Consider the following 16437-nt stretch of genomic DNA (forward strand, 5'->3'; position numbering starts at 1 on the left):
CGATAAAACCGCTTTATCGGTATAGCTGCTTTGAGCCGCGGGACCAATTTAGACAAGGGAGGATTACGTTACCACATTTTTATGTATTCGATGTTGATAGTAAACACAACCTCGCGAAACATTTCAAGGTTGTAGGAGAGATCTACAGAATGGGCCATTGGGCCTTCATAAACAGTGGACAATAGTACGGTTGTTTTAGCTTATCTAATTCAAGTGGTGTGTAAGTGCGGGAAAGAAAGTTAATGTTACTCCGGGTTTCTGTGGATATAGAGCTTCAGTAAAATATAATATTTGTACCAAAATTTCAAGGATTATAAAGGCATGGGATCATTATCATGGAGTATTTGAAAGATATACTGTGATGTTAAGAATTATATATAACATTTTCTCCGAAGCTATGCAAAGTCCGTGAATGTTTTTGATGAATGTATAGTGTGTGGATGATTCAGAAACGGGGTTGCGAGAAAATGACAGCACGCATGATCGATCGGCGATTCGATTGTGGTCTAGGAATCGAGACAGATACACAATTACACATGGATTTCAAATTTGAGTGCGCTATGCACATAAGACAGGCCTAAAGCTAAATAGCGAATTAAGTAAGATACATTACGAATTATGAATACAATTAAGACAAGCTTAATAGTTATTGCTGCAACGCTAACTAGTCAACATACATCTTCTGTATATAACCGTCAGTATAGATATACAATTATTGGTGCAATTAAATTGCTGATATCATAAAGACTACAGTTGAACGCGGCCAAGATTGAGAACTGGTTCCGCAGTACGAAGGAAATATTGAGAAAAATGTCATTTCCTCTAGGCCTACTATAATATAGTGCGTGGGTCTGTATATGGTATATGAAGATCGGCGTAGCTAGAAACAGTTGAAATGTACAAGTCAATTCGTCGACGAGTGTCTCAGACAAAAAACGGCACATATCGAAGAAACGATTGGTTCTTGGACTTCGAGAAATTGCCATGGATGGAATGGATGGATATGCGTAAGTGGCCTATATGAAACTTCTAAGCTTAATTTTGCCTGGGTAGCTGGCGTTTTTTGTCGATAACTGGACAGCTCCGTAGGCTGTCGCAGTGTCATGAAGTTAGTTACGATCACGGCTTTAAGCTTAAATCAGAATTCTCTTTACTACTTTTGACTATTAGCATTTATCCGCGCGTATTTTATTGACCGCTGACCAAACTAAGAAACTACCGAAATCCACTCTCAGAGCCTATGCGAAAAGGTCAACGCGTATCGCTTCATCTTCTGTACCCAATACTACTGCAAGAAATTAATATTGCGAAACCGTCGAAGCTTTTGCACTTCTTGATTGGTAAAGGTATTCTACACTGGCAAGATGTCGTCGTCATTCAGCACAATAGACAAACTGATTTAGAGATGAATCCGTAAGTAAAATTTTGCGTCTGATAGATCGTATTGTCAGTGCATGGGCCCTCACCACAGTCCCCTATATTCAATTGATCACATGTAAGAATCTGGATTCTTGTATATACCCAACACACGCATGTTGTGAAAACCGTTTTAGTTCACGATATTTATTTTGATCAGGGCATTCCTGCGTATAATAATGACGCGTGGCCAAGAAGGGTTTTACGCCTTCATTGATGCTTTGAGATCTAGACACGGGGCGTGGCAAGGATATTTAGCCGACATGATAGAAATGCAATTCAACCCAGCTATTGTGAGAGGTTTGAAATATTTAAAAATACACATTCATCGTGAATACCTCATGTATATTTGCCGAAATACATTTACAGATTTGTTGGACATTTTCAAGATCGTTTGTCATGATCTTACAAAAATAATGCCTGCGGGATGGTCAGCTCTTCCGAGAATCCTCGGACTTCCGGTTGACAAAATCGAAATTGTAAGTATCCGTGGAATATAGTATAAATCGCCGCCGCCCATACGACCGAAATTACTATAGCGATACGTGATGACTGTGCAGTGTGCATGTGCATGTGCACGTGCAGTGTGGTTATAGGGTTGCATTTAAAAAAAATGGTGTTTTAAAACACTCTGTTTGAATCAGGGTTTACCAAACTTTTTATGGTCGCGACCATTGTTCCCTTTAAGCTCCGCACGTGCGCAAATGCTCAGTGCGGACACGGTTTCTGCGCACAGAAAATCCAAGTTGCTCACAAAAAATCCGAAGTGATGACCTTCTGTTTAGTCGTTACGCACTGTCGTCCAAGGGTATGCGCAGTGAGTCGGTGAGTGTGCGAAGACTCGTCAAAAATTTGAGGGAACATTGGTCACGACCCCAAATTTTGATTTGAAAATGTTTCGCCACCCCACCTCTCAATCTGGGGTGCTGAGTACTACGGGCTTATTTACGTGATTATTACGCGTGTCTTGTGTATGTATTATATTGTTAACACATAGCACTACCGGTCGCTTGTAATTTTCCCAGAAGGAAACATAACCGTCCTATTGGTTTATATGCTCCCGACACTTTAATGTTCATACTAATGACCAGAAACCAACCTTGCGTTATAGTAGGTGGCGCTTTAAATGGCGTTTCGACTGATCTGGTACCGTATTTGCCGGGTTCGCATTAGCTTTTCCTTCTATTTTGAAATATGAACCAAAATATTCAGAAATGAGCCGCCGATAGCATCCGCTATATTAGCATTCTTCATTGGTATTTAATTTTCGTCTCCCCGACCCCAGAGAATAGGAAGCGACCCAGTGGGAAAGTGAGACCCCTGGTTTAAACCATGTTTTCAGCAGTGCCTTTTTAAAAATTGCATTTTTTTCAAACGTTGTATGCCATTACTGTTAGGGTTGCCATACGTCCGGAATTTCCCGGACATGTCCGGAATTTCACTGTTGAAACTAGCGTCCGGGAGGAATTTCTATAATATGCCAAATGTCCGGAATTTTGACGTAGGCTCATAATTTTTTCGTGAATCAGCATAAAAACAATATGTTTTGGGAATATTTATGCTGATGCATGATATTTTTCTTCGCGCTGCGCGCGATTTACTATCTTATTTATTGATTTCAATATGGAGACTACCACCCTCGCGAAAACTGCCATAAAATATAAAAATATTCATTTACTGGAATAAGCCTAATTGCAATCGCAATTATAGGAGAACGGTATATTCCTAGAGATCGTTAAGGCCGTGTAAATGCTTTATTCAAAGATAGTGGTTCAAAACGGGGGTCGCTTGCCTTTATTCTAGGGTTTGCGAATATGTTGAACGTAATCAGCTTCCACAATAGCCCGTGAGTCAGTCTGGGCAAAGGTGCTGACTTATTTTAGTAATCAGCTCGTCTAATTTTGATCCGTGCTACACGGCACATTTTCAAATTGGAGGTGGAGTCGCGACCATAAAAGGTTGGAAACCACTGAATGTGGGGTGTTTATAAAGCTCCGTGGTGCGCACCGGCATAAGGCTGATAAACAATCTTATCGGTAGGACATTAACGTAACATAATATGTGCAAGTCCACACTTCATCAGATAAAGTTACGAAATATGTGCTTCTGCTCTCATCTTATCATCTGTCGCCGGCTTTGATCACTATGAAAGAGTTTACGTATACATTATAATAGTCCGGTAAGTCGCCGCACGAGTTGTGAGATCAAAAAGATTGAGAGGGATTGTGAGGTCGACGCTGGAAACGCTGCTGAAATGTAATCGTAATGTCACTGGTAAATGACCAGATCATCCAGGGTAAGGTACGGTACACTCGTGTACCGATCATGACGTCGTCGGTAAACCCAATGACCCTGGGATCCGTTTGCTCCCGCTGGGTTATTTGCAGGGGAGGAATTAAGCTGCAAGATATAGATTCTCAAATGATGCAGCATTTCTATAATAGATGTTGAACGGTAATAACGACTTTCGTGTAAGTAATGCGTGCTTTTAGCCCCGTTTACATATAGCTCAGAAGCAATGTTACCTCTAATTTCGACGAGTCTGCAGCAAGCGCTCACCTATTCACTGCGCGGTCCCTTGGACAACAGTGCGTAACCACTAAAAAAAGGTCATCTCTTCGGATTTTTTGTGCGCAACTTATAATTTATGTGAGCAGAGACCGTGTCAGCTCAAATCAATTGCACACATGCGTACCTATAAGGGCACATTGCTCAGGAGCCATGAAGTGGACTGCTGTTTCATCAATGTCGCTCCATTATTTTAGTGTGTCGCTTTCTTGTATTTACTAGATTTTGTGAACGTTTCTCATCTCATTTTATTTACCTACCAAACTGGCAGAAGAAATTGATCATTTCAACCCAATTATGTACATCATTGTTACAACCACATGATTGTCTGACTTGACTATGACTTCCATTATATTGCGTTTCCTCATTATTGCTCATTGGTATATCAGCAGTATAGCAATGAAGAAATCAATCAATCAATCAATCATTGTCATGACCATGTAATTTTGAAGTACGTTGTTTAGTAATCGTTAGTTTTACCTGGCTATTATCAGTGCATTCTGCTTTTGACTGTTGACTGAATAAACATCTCTGTATTTCTCTATTGCTATCCCTCTCTCTCTCTCTCTCTCTCTCTCTCTCTCTCTCTCATTCACGCTTCACATCTCTCGGTAACGGCGGAAACTCAGTCACGGTCAAAGGGTCAAATTTAAATGGAGCGACAGGTCGCAGTACATTGACTTTGTGGATGTGGTTGAACGTGTCGCTAATCTCATCATAGCGGAAGGAATAAAGAAGATGTTGATTGCGTACGGCATTACGAGAGAACACATTGCTTTAATAATTGAAGGTAATTCGTTCAAGAATATCAACATGCGATATGTTATGATTACCGGTATGTTGTCAAGAGGGTCTTACAGCAAGCGGCAGTGTGAGAAATATTGGTAGATTGCCTTTTAGATCAACTTGCAGTAGCATCGAAACTGAGTTTCAGAATGTCAGTTAATCCTCTAACTTGATGCAATATGGGTTTACAACTAGAATTCTTGACCAAGTTATATAGATCTTGCTTTGCAGTTGACTCACTTGTTTTTCCAATTACATGACATTTTCATTGTTTGAAAACATGATATTTCATTCATGAACCTATTATAATAATTATTGTTAATATTATCCAGTGAAATAAATCTTATTATATTCATATCAAGTTCCCTCTATATAACACATAGAAGTGTGTGTGCAATGTGCATGCTTAGCTCACTACATAGCTGCTTTTATAGTAACACTTTGCCTTTGTAATAGATCAGAGCGGGGTTTCAAATGTTCGTTCCGAGGAGTGTTGAAGCGAAATACTTACTATACTCCTGACGAAATATTTGGAGTAGAGCTAGAGACAGATGAAGAGGTTAGTATTATTTAACTATTCTAGAATGAATTCATTAATTGGGATAATCCTGTTCATTTTTGTTGCAATTTTATATATTAAATATTGTTGTGTCAGAACTCTTGCCTTCATATCAACCGGAATGCAATAAGTGGAATATCCTTCAACCAAATCTTCTACTTTATATTTATTTGTAGGGAAAACAAGCCGCTGCGGTTATGCTCCTGAGGGAGTTACGAAATGCAGTAACTGAAAAGAGAATCTCAACAGGATTTGAGGGCGATAACGCTTTATAAGGTGAGTTGTAGGATTTGCTGCTTGATTAACCTGGAACTGTGTGAACAATGAACATAGATGTACCATAACGTCCTGATTTGTCAGATTTGTACTGATTTTGACTCTTGTCCTGATTTTTCGGCAAACAATGTTCGGCGTTTTCCGTAACACCTTGGATGTTTTGCATGCCACTATCTGGCACAAGTTTGAACTTAACAGACCGTCACAAAAGTACAGCTAGTTGTTTGAAAATTTTATGGCTTAACCATGCGCGCATGTTGAGTTGGTTCTAATTCGGGGGTCTGTTAATTTCCAAGTGGCGCCACAAACATGTGTTCTAATTCGGGGTCTGTTGAGCTCAGACGTGTGCCACATTTTGTTTTTGGGTGCTGAAAATATGGTAGGCCTATGTTTTGATTGACGCTGTTTACGTTATGACGGTGCAATAAACACTCGAACTGAAAGAAGGCTCCAAAAATAAATGATTTTTAAATGCTTTTCAATTACATCATTATTTTTGATAGGGCTATAAATCTAAGTTAGAATAAACTGGTGTAAATTCGTTTTCGTCCCACGCCACGGAAAATCATTTCTGCTGCTAATGTAATTTTTGGTTTTCCTGACTACGAGTCCATGAGGATGGCTACCATGGATATAGTGCATAGAATCAGTGAATGTGAACATAATACTTGTGCCGTTCCAAAAGGAACCTGTATGATGGTATACTGATCAAATCTGAATGGATCATTAAAGGTTAGTAAACTTATGATTATGTCGAAAAACCCATACATGTCAACGACTAGACAGCATGTCGTGACGACAGAATTTGCTATCACTTGTTTCCATGAGTTAAGCTTGTTAAACCATATTGGCAAAAACCTATATTGACCTATTCAGCTCTATTTTTATTCAATATGCATTATCCAGAAGTCGCATAAAGAGAATTCTGCATAATCTAAATCTTGTGCTTTCGATTCACACATGGATTATTGGCAATATAATTTTACTTAACATATTTCTTTCAATTCCAGGCCCATTCAGTCGAATTAACGGCCACAAAGCTGAGTCCTCGACATCTCGTACTAGCGCACCATGAAAATGGTGACCTGCAGTCATGGATCGTGGCGAATGGCATCCGCATAAAGGGATCGTCTCACAATAAAGCGAAACCATTTAAGATGGTGCTGGATCTTCTCGCGTGTTATTATGTTTGTGACCCCGCATATCCAAAAGTTTTCCAGATACTGTCAATTTTACAGTATGTCCTGATTGGAGACAAAAATTTGGGTTTCAATCCAACAAGCTTCTCTGTTTTATGAGCAGATTCCAGAAATCCCAGTAATGATTTTGATTTCGTTTGCTGACTTGGACAACTATACAATTCTAGTACTAGTCTAGTTGTCTAATTAGAGTGAAAAAAAAATGTGTAGCTAAAATTCTGATTATACTCTAATTTTGAAAAAAAACTAGCTATAATTATAATTCTGCTTTAATTCATGAAGTGCTTCGTCTCTCTCATTCGAATCTAATTTGTGAAAACAACTGATCCTATAATTCTAATTGTACTCTAATTTGAAAAAAAAAGTGTAGCTATAGTTCTAATTCTACTCTATAATTTGAAAAAAACTGTTACTATAATTCTGATCCCACTCTAATTTCGAAAAAGCTACAAATCTAATTTTACTCTAATTTGGAAAAAGTTGTGTAGCTATAAATTGTGATGCTACTCTAATTTGTGAAATGTTTCTTTGCTCTCAATCGAATCTAATTTAGAAAACAACTACCGTATAGCTATATTTCAAATTCTACTCTAATTTGAAATAAAAACTACCTCTAATTGGATTCTAGTCTAATTCAGAAAATATACTGCAGTAATTATTCTGATTCTACTCCAATTTTTCAAATGTTACTTTGCTCTGATTCGAATCGAATTTGTGATAACAACTGTGTCGCTATAATTCTAATTCTACTCCAATTTGGGAAATGTTCTTTTGATCTAATTAGAATCTAATTTGTGAAAACAACTGTGTTACCATAATTCTAATTCTATTCCAATTTTTGAAATGTTTTTTTGCTTTAATTAGAATCTAATTTGTGATAACAACTGTGTCGCTATGATTCTAATTCTACTCAAATTTGGGAAATATTTTTGCGTTAATTAGAATCTAATTTGTGAAAACAACTTTGTTGCTATGATTGTAATTCTACTCCTATTTTTGAAATGTTTTTTGCTCTTATTAGAATCTAATTTGTGATAACAACTGTGTCGCTATGATTCTAATTCTACTCCAATTTGGGAAATGTTTTTTTGATCTAATTAGAATCTAATTTGTGATAACAACTGTGTCGCTATGATTTTAATTCTACTTCAATTTGGGAACTGTATTTTTGATCTAATTAGAATCTAATTTGTGATAAGAACTGTGTCGCTATGATTCTAACTCTACTCCAATTTATGAAATGTTTTTTGCACCAACTAGAATCTAATTTGTGATAACAACTGTGTCGCTATGACTTTAATTCTACTCCAATTTGGGAAATATTTTTTTGCACTAATTAGAATCTAATTTGTGAAAACAACTGTGTTGCTATGATTGTAATTCTACTCCAATTTTTGAAATGCTTCTTTGCTTTGATTCAAATGTAATTTGTGGCTGCAACAGGTCGCTATAATTCTAATTCCATACCAATTTGTGAAATGTTTCTTTGCTCTAATTAGAAAGTAATTTGTTAAAACAACCGTGTCGCTAGGATTGTAATTCTACTCCAATTTTTGAAATGTTTTTTGCTTTAATTAGAATCTAATTTGTGATACCAACTGTGTCGCTATGATTCTAATTCTATCCCAATTTGTGAAATGTTTCTTTGCTCTGATTCAAATGTAATTTGTGGTTGCAACTGTGTCGCTATAATTCTATTTCCACACCAATTTGTGAAATGCTTTTTTTCTCTAATTAGATTCTAATTTGCAAAAACAACTGTGTCGCTATAATTCTAATTCTACACCAATTAGTGAAACGTTTCTTTGCTCTAATTAGAATCTAATTTATGATAACTTTGTAGCTGTAGTTCTTATTTCTATTTGGAAAAGCTTAAGTTTTTCAATTGTGCAAGCTAGAAATTCACACATTTTCGTCTGCAAATGAATGTTCTGTATTGATTTTTCGTTGCAATAAAATCTTTTTTGAGCCTAAGCTGAGTAAAAATTCATGGATGGCTGGTATTAATTTCGAGCTCTGCACCAGTCAACATGAACACACCACCACTAAACACAGGATAGCCAGGCACACATCGGCTCCAGCACGTTGTGTGGTAGTTAAAAAAAAAAACCGGATTTGGCGTGTAAGTTTGCGTTCCTCTGCACGCGTTCGAATTTAGAGTGTAGTAATATATTGAACGATCAATATTATACACAGAATTCATTCAAATAATTTAACGACCAGATGCATATAGAAACCATATTCATACAGCAAGACCCCCACCCATAAGTTGCATCGATTACCTTATAATGTGGGCTCAAAATCATTGTTTATTTGGGCGGGAAGGGGCTGAAAACATGTGGTTTCGGTCCCGGTTACACAACACACAGCCACATACTCCTGAACCGGATCGTGACCATACCTCTGGTGTATGAGCAAATCTTCGCTAGCGTGACGTCATAACTCATTTTTAAATCCACTAGTGGGCGCTAAAGAGTGTCCGGAATTTGGGTTGCTGAAATATGGTAACCCTAGTATAAATACTGCCAAAAAATATGTAGTAATGAGCTTACGGACGATTAGCACCAAATACAGTCGGCGTATACGATGTAGAGTTGCTGGAACCCTCGAAATCGTCGTCGGTCCAACATAGTTGTAGCATGTAGGACTAGTAGATATATATAATTGGTACGGAATAGGTGTTCTGATGATGACCGCCGACCGTAAATTCTGTGAATGTTTCGGAAACATTCAGTTACACCATTTGTGTAATGCTGTGACTTTAAGTTCATTACTTTTTAAAATATGAACACAGGCCAGGAGACAAAACAGATTGCTGGTGAACCAAGCACTCCATTCGCTTTTGCTTTGGAGCGGACACAGGGACGACAGGGAAGGAGTCCTGAATGATTTACTGGTTGGACTGATGAACATTAATCGGGCTGAAATAGCGGGTATATAAGCCATTGGGCGTGCACTAAATTTCATCTTTGCTAACCAGTCACTTTTTTTAGAAAGTGTCGTAAGGCTTGTCGATATGGTTCATCGTTTGCAAAGTTGGAGAATGCCCAATGGGCCCAAAAGTTCGGACTCGAATTCTGTATTTCCCGAAGACAACGCCAGAGAAACGGATATGGGGATAGATTTTGATACAGGTTTATCCCTTCCGACCGAGGAGGTACATATATGCGTTGTATAAACGTATGCCTATATGCGTATTATAAACCATCATGATCAGCAGTCCCATTATTTTTAACCACTAAAAAGTAAGGTTACCAATTTAGGGCTGGGCACAATGATTCGAGTACTCGAATCAGAATCGAGTATTAAATTTAATGATTCGAGTCGAGTAGTAAAAGACGATTTTTTCGAGTACTGAAATTATTCGCTCCTCGCAACTGAAAGTTAATTTAGTAACGATAATTATAGTTTTGAAGCAATATTTTCCACTGAGGAAGCCTTGAAACCTTGATTGGCCGTTTTGCAGCATAGAAGACATAGTACAAAGCTACGAACGTTACTGGAAATAAGGCATTTCCGAAGTCATGATGATCCCACAACATTGTCAAGAAGTGCAATGAAATCGGTATGATCGAAAAAATACCAAAGTATCTTTAATGTGACGGATAACATGCATTATGTTCTTTGTGATGGCATGAAAGGTACACATTTGAACTTTGACATAGTACATTCGGTTGTGACGTCATAATGAGTGATACTCGAATACTCGAAGCGTGATACGTGATTCAGAATCGAATCACTCAGGTACTCGATTTTGCCCAGCCCTAGTTACCATATTTATAAACCCGGAAAAGAGGACACTTTTCTAAAAATCACAAAATTCTATAATATCAGACCTGAAAATCTTACGGCAAATACTGTTGTATTGACTGAAAAGAAATTCCAACTCGACTCCCTAGAGACCCGCTCTAACGTAGGCCTACTACTGTTGCGTTGACTATAAAATGTCATTTTTAGAACTTGACTCCCGAAAGACCCGATCGAACGTTCAGATTCTAGTTTCGTGTAATTTATGGCGAATTTTAGTTGTACTTGTACATTACACAATCGCATGGCTGCCGAAGCCATACAGGAGGGTATCTGCGCGTCTTCGGAGGCCATTTTCGATTTCTTGAAGGAGGAAAAATCCGCTCGAAGGAGGCCGATGTACAAAGGGACACACACGACACAATGCGTTATTGCAATGAATAGAAAGTCGACACCTCGACCTAATACCCTGATCTAGACATTGTGACGGTTATTGTTTTGCATTGGTCTTGTTCATTCGCTTTTTATTCGTCATTCACTGGGTCTTTGACCGTTGTCAAATAACTTGCAAGCAGTCGATGCACGCCACGGCGTCCGTGCGCAGAGCCAAATCAATCGCTAAGATGGCGCGTAATATTGCTGGGAATAGGTGCAAATGAACCGCAGTCTCACAGCTGCTTGAATAATATTGCCGGCTACATATTCAGTTATAAATATTACGCTTTATCGCACACATGTAATAAGGGTACCAACTTGAACAGACACGACCAGTCGACCACGTTCTTCGAACTTCAGTTCAGTTTCATCTACAATTTATCATAATTTTCAGGACATTGAAATAGCAGCTGTATTCAACCGAAGCCCAAGACGCAAGAGCCGATCGAAAGGTATGTAATACCACATGGAAGAGAAATCACGACTAGGTCAACCAATGAGCATTTCGGTAGGAGCGCGTCGCGGAACACTACCGAGTGGGGACTCGGGGATAGCGTCTCCAACGCCACCTCCCGGATCGCCACGTTGCGCTTCCACAACACCGGGCAAGAAACCTGGTAGATTTCGGTCGAGCAGTCAGCAGAGCATAACGCCGAGAGGAAGAATTGACTCGCGTATGAGTTCAAGGTTAAGAAGTCTTACACCGTTATCTGCAACGGATGCCGAATCAATGTAAGCAATCCACACAATCGCGCCGCCTAACTCATGACCCGAGCAAGAGTAATAACAAGCTTCCTTTTCAGAGTACAAACTGGGAAGGTATACAGCTACGGATTGAGTCCTCGCAGAAAGAGCAGCGCGTGGGAAGGCAGAACGCCGACAATATTACAAAGGGATTATTCCGTCCATCCGAACCGCGATAATCTTTTCATGGACTACCTGGTCTATCAGTAGCTTTCATGCAATATCTCGCCATCGCTCTACGCCCGAATAGTCAATGGACGCATCTTCGCGAAATTTATTTCGACATCTTCACTCTTATACTTCATTTACCTTCCACATGCTTATGTCAAATATATACCTCTCCAGTCGCAAATGGTCGTACTTGTTACTATATTGGAAACAGTTATCGAAACGAAGCTGCAAGATCGACATCCTAATAGTTCTTAGTAATCAGAATCTACTCAAGTAGAGTAACGCAGTACATTTCGATTCAATCATATTTAGCAGTCATAATTACCAATACCACTTCGAGTGAGCGTAGAAAATGACAGGAATGAAAAATACTCAGTAAGTAGTTTTAAAGGACATTTGGTCAAGGGGTCCCATACTTTTACCAATTAAACTCGTGTGCCAACTCTTCAAATTAACAAAATGAATCGAAGCGACTATAGGAAAATGATGAATGACAGAAAAATAGAAAGAATCTCCGAAAATAGATTCTGCGACACCGGGCATAAAAGCCATGTAAACTCATCGCAAAATTACCTTCTACTTCTCAAAATGCAAAGTGTGAAATGTAGTTTCGCCTAAAAACTGGTCAAGTAGAAGTGGAAGTAGACTAAAATCATAACCAGTTGAGAAAGTAGAACAGGTAGACAAGGCAAACTTGAGTAATCCAAAAAGCAGGAGTACTTTGTTATTGCCCAGTGATCACATCAGAGCATCTCCGATGTAGTAGAGCCAGCAAACGCGACACATGACTCGGTAATCTTGAAACTATTAAACTCATTCTCTCTGTTGGCGGCACTGATTTTCGAGGATTTATGCCTCCGTGTATTAGCACGTCTGATAGCTTCGTATAGGATTTAATACCGCTGTTGAATGGCAGCTGTCTTCGATTTTTGTCTCCATTAGCACATCTCGCCTTGCTGGTCGTTCGCAAATTTTCTCTCCTTAAGCATTGGAGACAGTGACCTGATACGTTACGATTTTTCATCATTTCTGTCACCTTCTTTCTTCGCATTGCCGGACGAGTCATTCTCGAGTCGTCTCATGTATGCGTCCAGTTCATCTTCGGATTCCGAATCATTATGATTAGCCGTCGTTTCTTCTTGCACTTCATTTCCAGGTTCCTCGTCGTCAAAATAATTGTCTTCCGCATCTCTCTCTATTTGCGTATCGTCATCATATTCCGGATTGGAATCCACGGTACTGCAAGATCGATAGAAGAAAATGAGAGAAAACACTTGATGTATGAGGATATGTGATAACTTACTGATAACCTGGATTATATGAGCCGAAGTCAAAAGTGGAGCCAAATTAGGATTAAAAATATTCTAATCGAAGCGTCACACAGAACGCAATAACTTCTTCTTCCTCGGTCTTTTACATACAGGCGGAGAGGTATTAATGAGCTCAGGAGCAGGAGCTAATGCAGGATAGGAAAGCTCGGGAGCTGCAGCAATTTAATATTTTCGACTGTTCCAAAGCCTTGAAGAGGAGTCACCATGCCGACCTGGCATGTGCTGGGCAGGAGTTTGACAACCAAGTAATGATAGACAGAGCTCAAACAACAATTTTTGGGAGTCATATTCGTAGAAAACCGAGCATAGAGGGTTGACTAAATCTTCATACAATTATCCCTTGCAATTTATCTAAATTCTCTGGTCAGCAGTAGTAAACACTGTACCATGTATCCGACAATGATATGTTCGGTTTATAGAAAGTACTAAGGAATTACTGAAGCTGATACATTTAAGGCACATTGTAACTATTTCTTGGATGTATTATCAAACCAAGCATCATACTTACTCGTACTGGAAATGCTTGTCAAAGCCATCCAGGAATCGTTGATACATTCTCGATTTGAATTCTTCGACTAGGTAAGCCTTTTCCATCATTGGGACAGCTGCAAAAAACATCATGCCTATTGACCCACGTTTAACAGGGCTCATGGAGATACGTTTTAGGAAATAATTTGGTGAAACTTCAAGTCTCTGTGAATATTGGTAAGTTTTGGGATTGAGTGAATAAGATGAAGCAAACCAGAAATGTGGGGCACACATTCTTAAACCGTTGTATCACAAAAAAGCTGTGATAGTACATCGACATGGTAGTTACACACTTACTGTCAACGAGCAATAAGATAATTACACAACCGATAAATTTTCGATCGGTCTGGAAAGTGGAAGTCTAGTGTGCTTGATGTATAATTATCAAAGTGCCTCGAACTATAAGGTAAGTCCCTCACCTGGTTGCTGCTCATCCTCATCTTCTTCCTCTTCCTCCTCAAATTCCTCTTCGTCACTCCGAAGCTCTTCGCACTCTTGCTTTTGTTCAATAACATCCATAAAGAATTCGGAGAGATTTGATGGATGTGCAGACGATTTCTCGCGAAGCTTTTCTTCTCTCTCTTCATCTGTAAGAAATCTAAATCACCCGGTGTCAAGGAATTCAATCAAAACATTTCAGAACAGTATTCCTTTACTAGTTCCTCATTGACGTGCATGTTTGAAACGGACGGAATCCATATTCAAATCAATTGGTAAATAAATGTAAACATTATTTATACCGATGCTGAAGAAAAATATAGGCGACGAATTTTGGGAATGAAAGAGCGCCTTGTTCTGTGTATGCTTGCTCGAGTTTGGTTCATAATTTTGATTTTCTATGTCTGAATCTATTGACATTTTCCTATTATTCTGCATTAGAATCAATAGAAAAGCTTCTAGTGAATGAGAGACCGGCTGTTCAATTTTTAGCCATCTAAACATATTCCATGTACGAGCAAACAAGTGCTGCATTAGAAGACGAAATAACAAATATGAGTAGATAATGCTTCGAGCGACTACGGTCAATGAAGTAGTGTCAATATCAATATGAAAGATTTCTAGTTTTCTGTATTATGCTTCTGATGCTCTGACAATTGGATCTTACATGTTGACTAGCCAATGCCGGCAGAGTCGAAAATACTCGAATGCTGTTTTCAATGAAAATTGTATGTTGCTATAAATTCGGGGCTCCGTTTCAAATGCAACCTTTCTCTGTTACAACAACGACTGTAAATATAGTTTTTTACCTTCCAATATAGTGATCGTAAAGATAGGGACATCGCTTCTTCATAGACTCTTCGCTGAAGTAATCCCCTTCATTAATCATTCGCTGGAGAGCTTTGTACCTTCTATTTTTAACCTGGTTTGACATGTACTGTGAATTCATTTCCGTTCTCGACGCAAGGTTTTCGTTTTGACAGATTTTGCGAATGTAATAAGCAATTTCCACATTGTCCGATATGTCATTAAAGCAATGAATTTCTCTTGGCTTGATGTGTCTGTGGTACCGCCGAAGGAAGTTCAGAGGATTTTTAACAAAGTAGTTCTTCAGTGATACTGATTTCTCGGTAGATTCTTCATAGCTTTGCTTCTGATCTGCTGATATTGTTGGAATGCTGCCGTCGGAGTGCTTTACTGGCAGAAACACTTCTTGCATGCCTGTTTAAAGAGCAGTTGTTAAGCGGGGTTACAATAAGGGGAAAGAGCAACGTGGCATTCCATCATATTGCTAAATCCCCTCCCAATTGAATAATGGAATCAAGGTAACTTTACCACAATTGATTGCATTTGATGGCCTCTGGGAATTTTCCTCGTGTCACAATTTCAATTTAGAAAGGTGGTGTGACGAGAGTGGAGCTGCGCCCTACTGGAATATCGGTACGTTTCGCCTAATGAAGGGTGAGCAGCGATGATTCTCTGAGTGAAAGTAATTTAAAAAAAACTATAAAACATTTGTGGTGGACCAGACGACCACCGACACCAAATTCACGTACTAGCTGCACCTATGGATAAGGATAGCAATATAAAAATTCTATGCATACCTGCTAATCTTTTACAGAGATCGTCCACTGGATCCGACCCGACGATTTCACTCATTTTTCACCGATTCGTGATGCTATTGCTATGGACAGGCAAATTGCAATTCCTCAGACAGGGTACGATGCACGCTTATGCTAGGCGACTGCAGTCTAATCCTCAACATTTACCGATCAAAATCTTTTTGCTTTTGTTGCATGTTACTGTGCCTTCTCACGACTTTCGCATATTTGCACTTCGCTTGCATTTGCAGTGCATTTTGACGACGCACTCAGGCGTAGCAGATTGAAAATCGGGACTACAAGTTTCGATAAAAGCACACTATCGTATTGATCACCACACTGAATTTTATGAGTCCTCGTGATAGCATCTGCCTCAGCATACTACCCAAGATCTCGTTCTAGCAGTCATATTAAAACATGTAACAATCGAATTGGTATTAAAACAAATCTGGTTATTGCCTCTGTACTCCATAAATCCACGGGTGCTTTCGCCTGTAACGATCACATCGCTGATGGCGATTCTATTTAATAAAAACTGTTTGTCTGATGACAAGTTTGCCAATTGAATTGACCTTCCGATGGCGAATTCATTTATAGGTTAACATAGTTTATTTTCATCCGGTAACCTTTCCAGTGAT

The 16437-nt window shown here is 38.9% G+C and overlaps 2 protein-coding genes and 1 long non-coding RNA gene across 3 annotated transcripts; 2 read left to right on the forward strand and 1 right to left on the reverse strand.

Annotated features, from left to right (window-relative positions):
• The first annotated feature begins 200 nt into the window (after window positions 1-200).
• On the forward strand, window positions 201-12082 carry LOC145447354 (uncharacterized). Its single transcript, XM_080325772.1, has 9 exons — window positions 201-1007; window positions 1236-1413; window positions 1577-1716; window positions 1786-1895; window positions 9599-9737; window positions 9798-9961; window positions 11381-11438; window positions 11499-11718; window positions 11790-12082. The coding sequence occupies exons 1-9, from the start codon at window positions 896-898 to the stop codon at window positions 11938-11940; spliced, it is 1272 nt and encodes a 423-aa protein (XP_080181898.1). The 5' UTR covers window positions 201-895; the 3' UTR covers window positions 11941-12082.
• Window positions 4167-8924, forward strand: LOC145447064 (uncharacterized). The gene is made up of 3 exons (XR_013917436.1): window positions 4167-4774; window positions 5227-5329; window positions 5506-8924. It is a non-coding gene; the product is annotated as an uncharacterized LOC145447064 (long non-coding RNA).
• Window positions 12083-12175: 93 nt separating the features above from the next.
• LOC145447356 (coiled-coil domain-containing protein 97-like) lies at window positions 12176-16104 on the reverse strand. The gene is made up of 5 exons (XM_080325774.1): window positions 15803-16104; window positions 15008-15419; window positions 14180-14358; window positions 13741-13837; window positions 12176-13140 (listed from the first exon to the last, which is right to left on the reverse strand). Exons 1-5 carry the CDS (start codon window positions 15855-15857, stop codon window positions 12912-12914), a joined length of 972 nt encoding a protein of 323 aa, XP_080181900.1. The 5' UTR covers window positions 15858-16104; the 3' UTR covers window positions 12176-12911.
• Between the last annotated feature and the right edge of the window lie 333 nt (window positions 16105-16437).

Source organism: Botryllus schlosseri, chromosome 9, assembly GCF_051294905.1.
Source record: "Botryllus schlosseri isolate E-star chromosome 9, Bs_hap1, whole genome shotgun sequence".
Classification (NCBI taxonomy): Eukaryota; Metazoa; Chordata; class Ascidiacea; order Stolidobranchia; family Styelidae; genus Botryllus; species Botryllus schlosseri.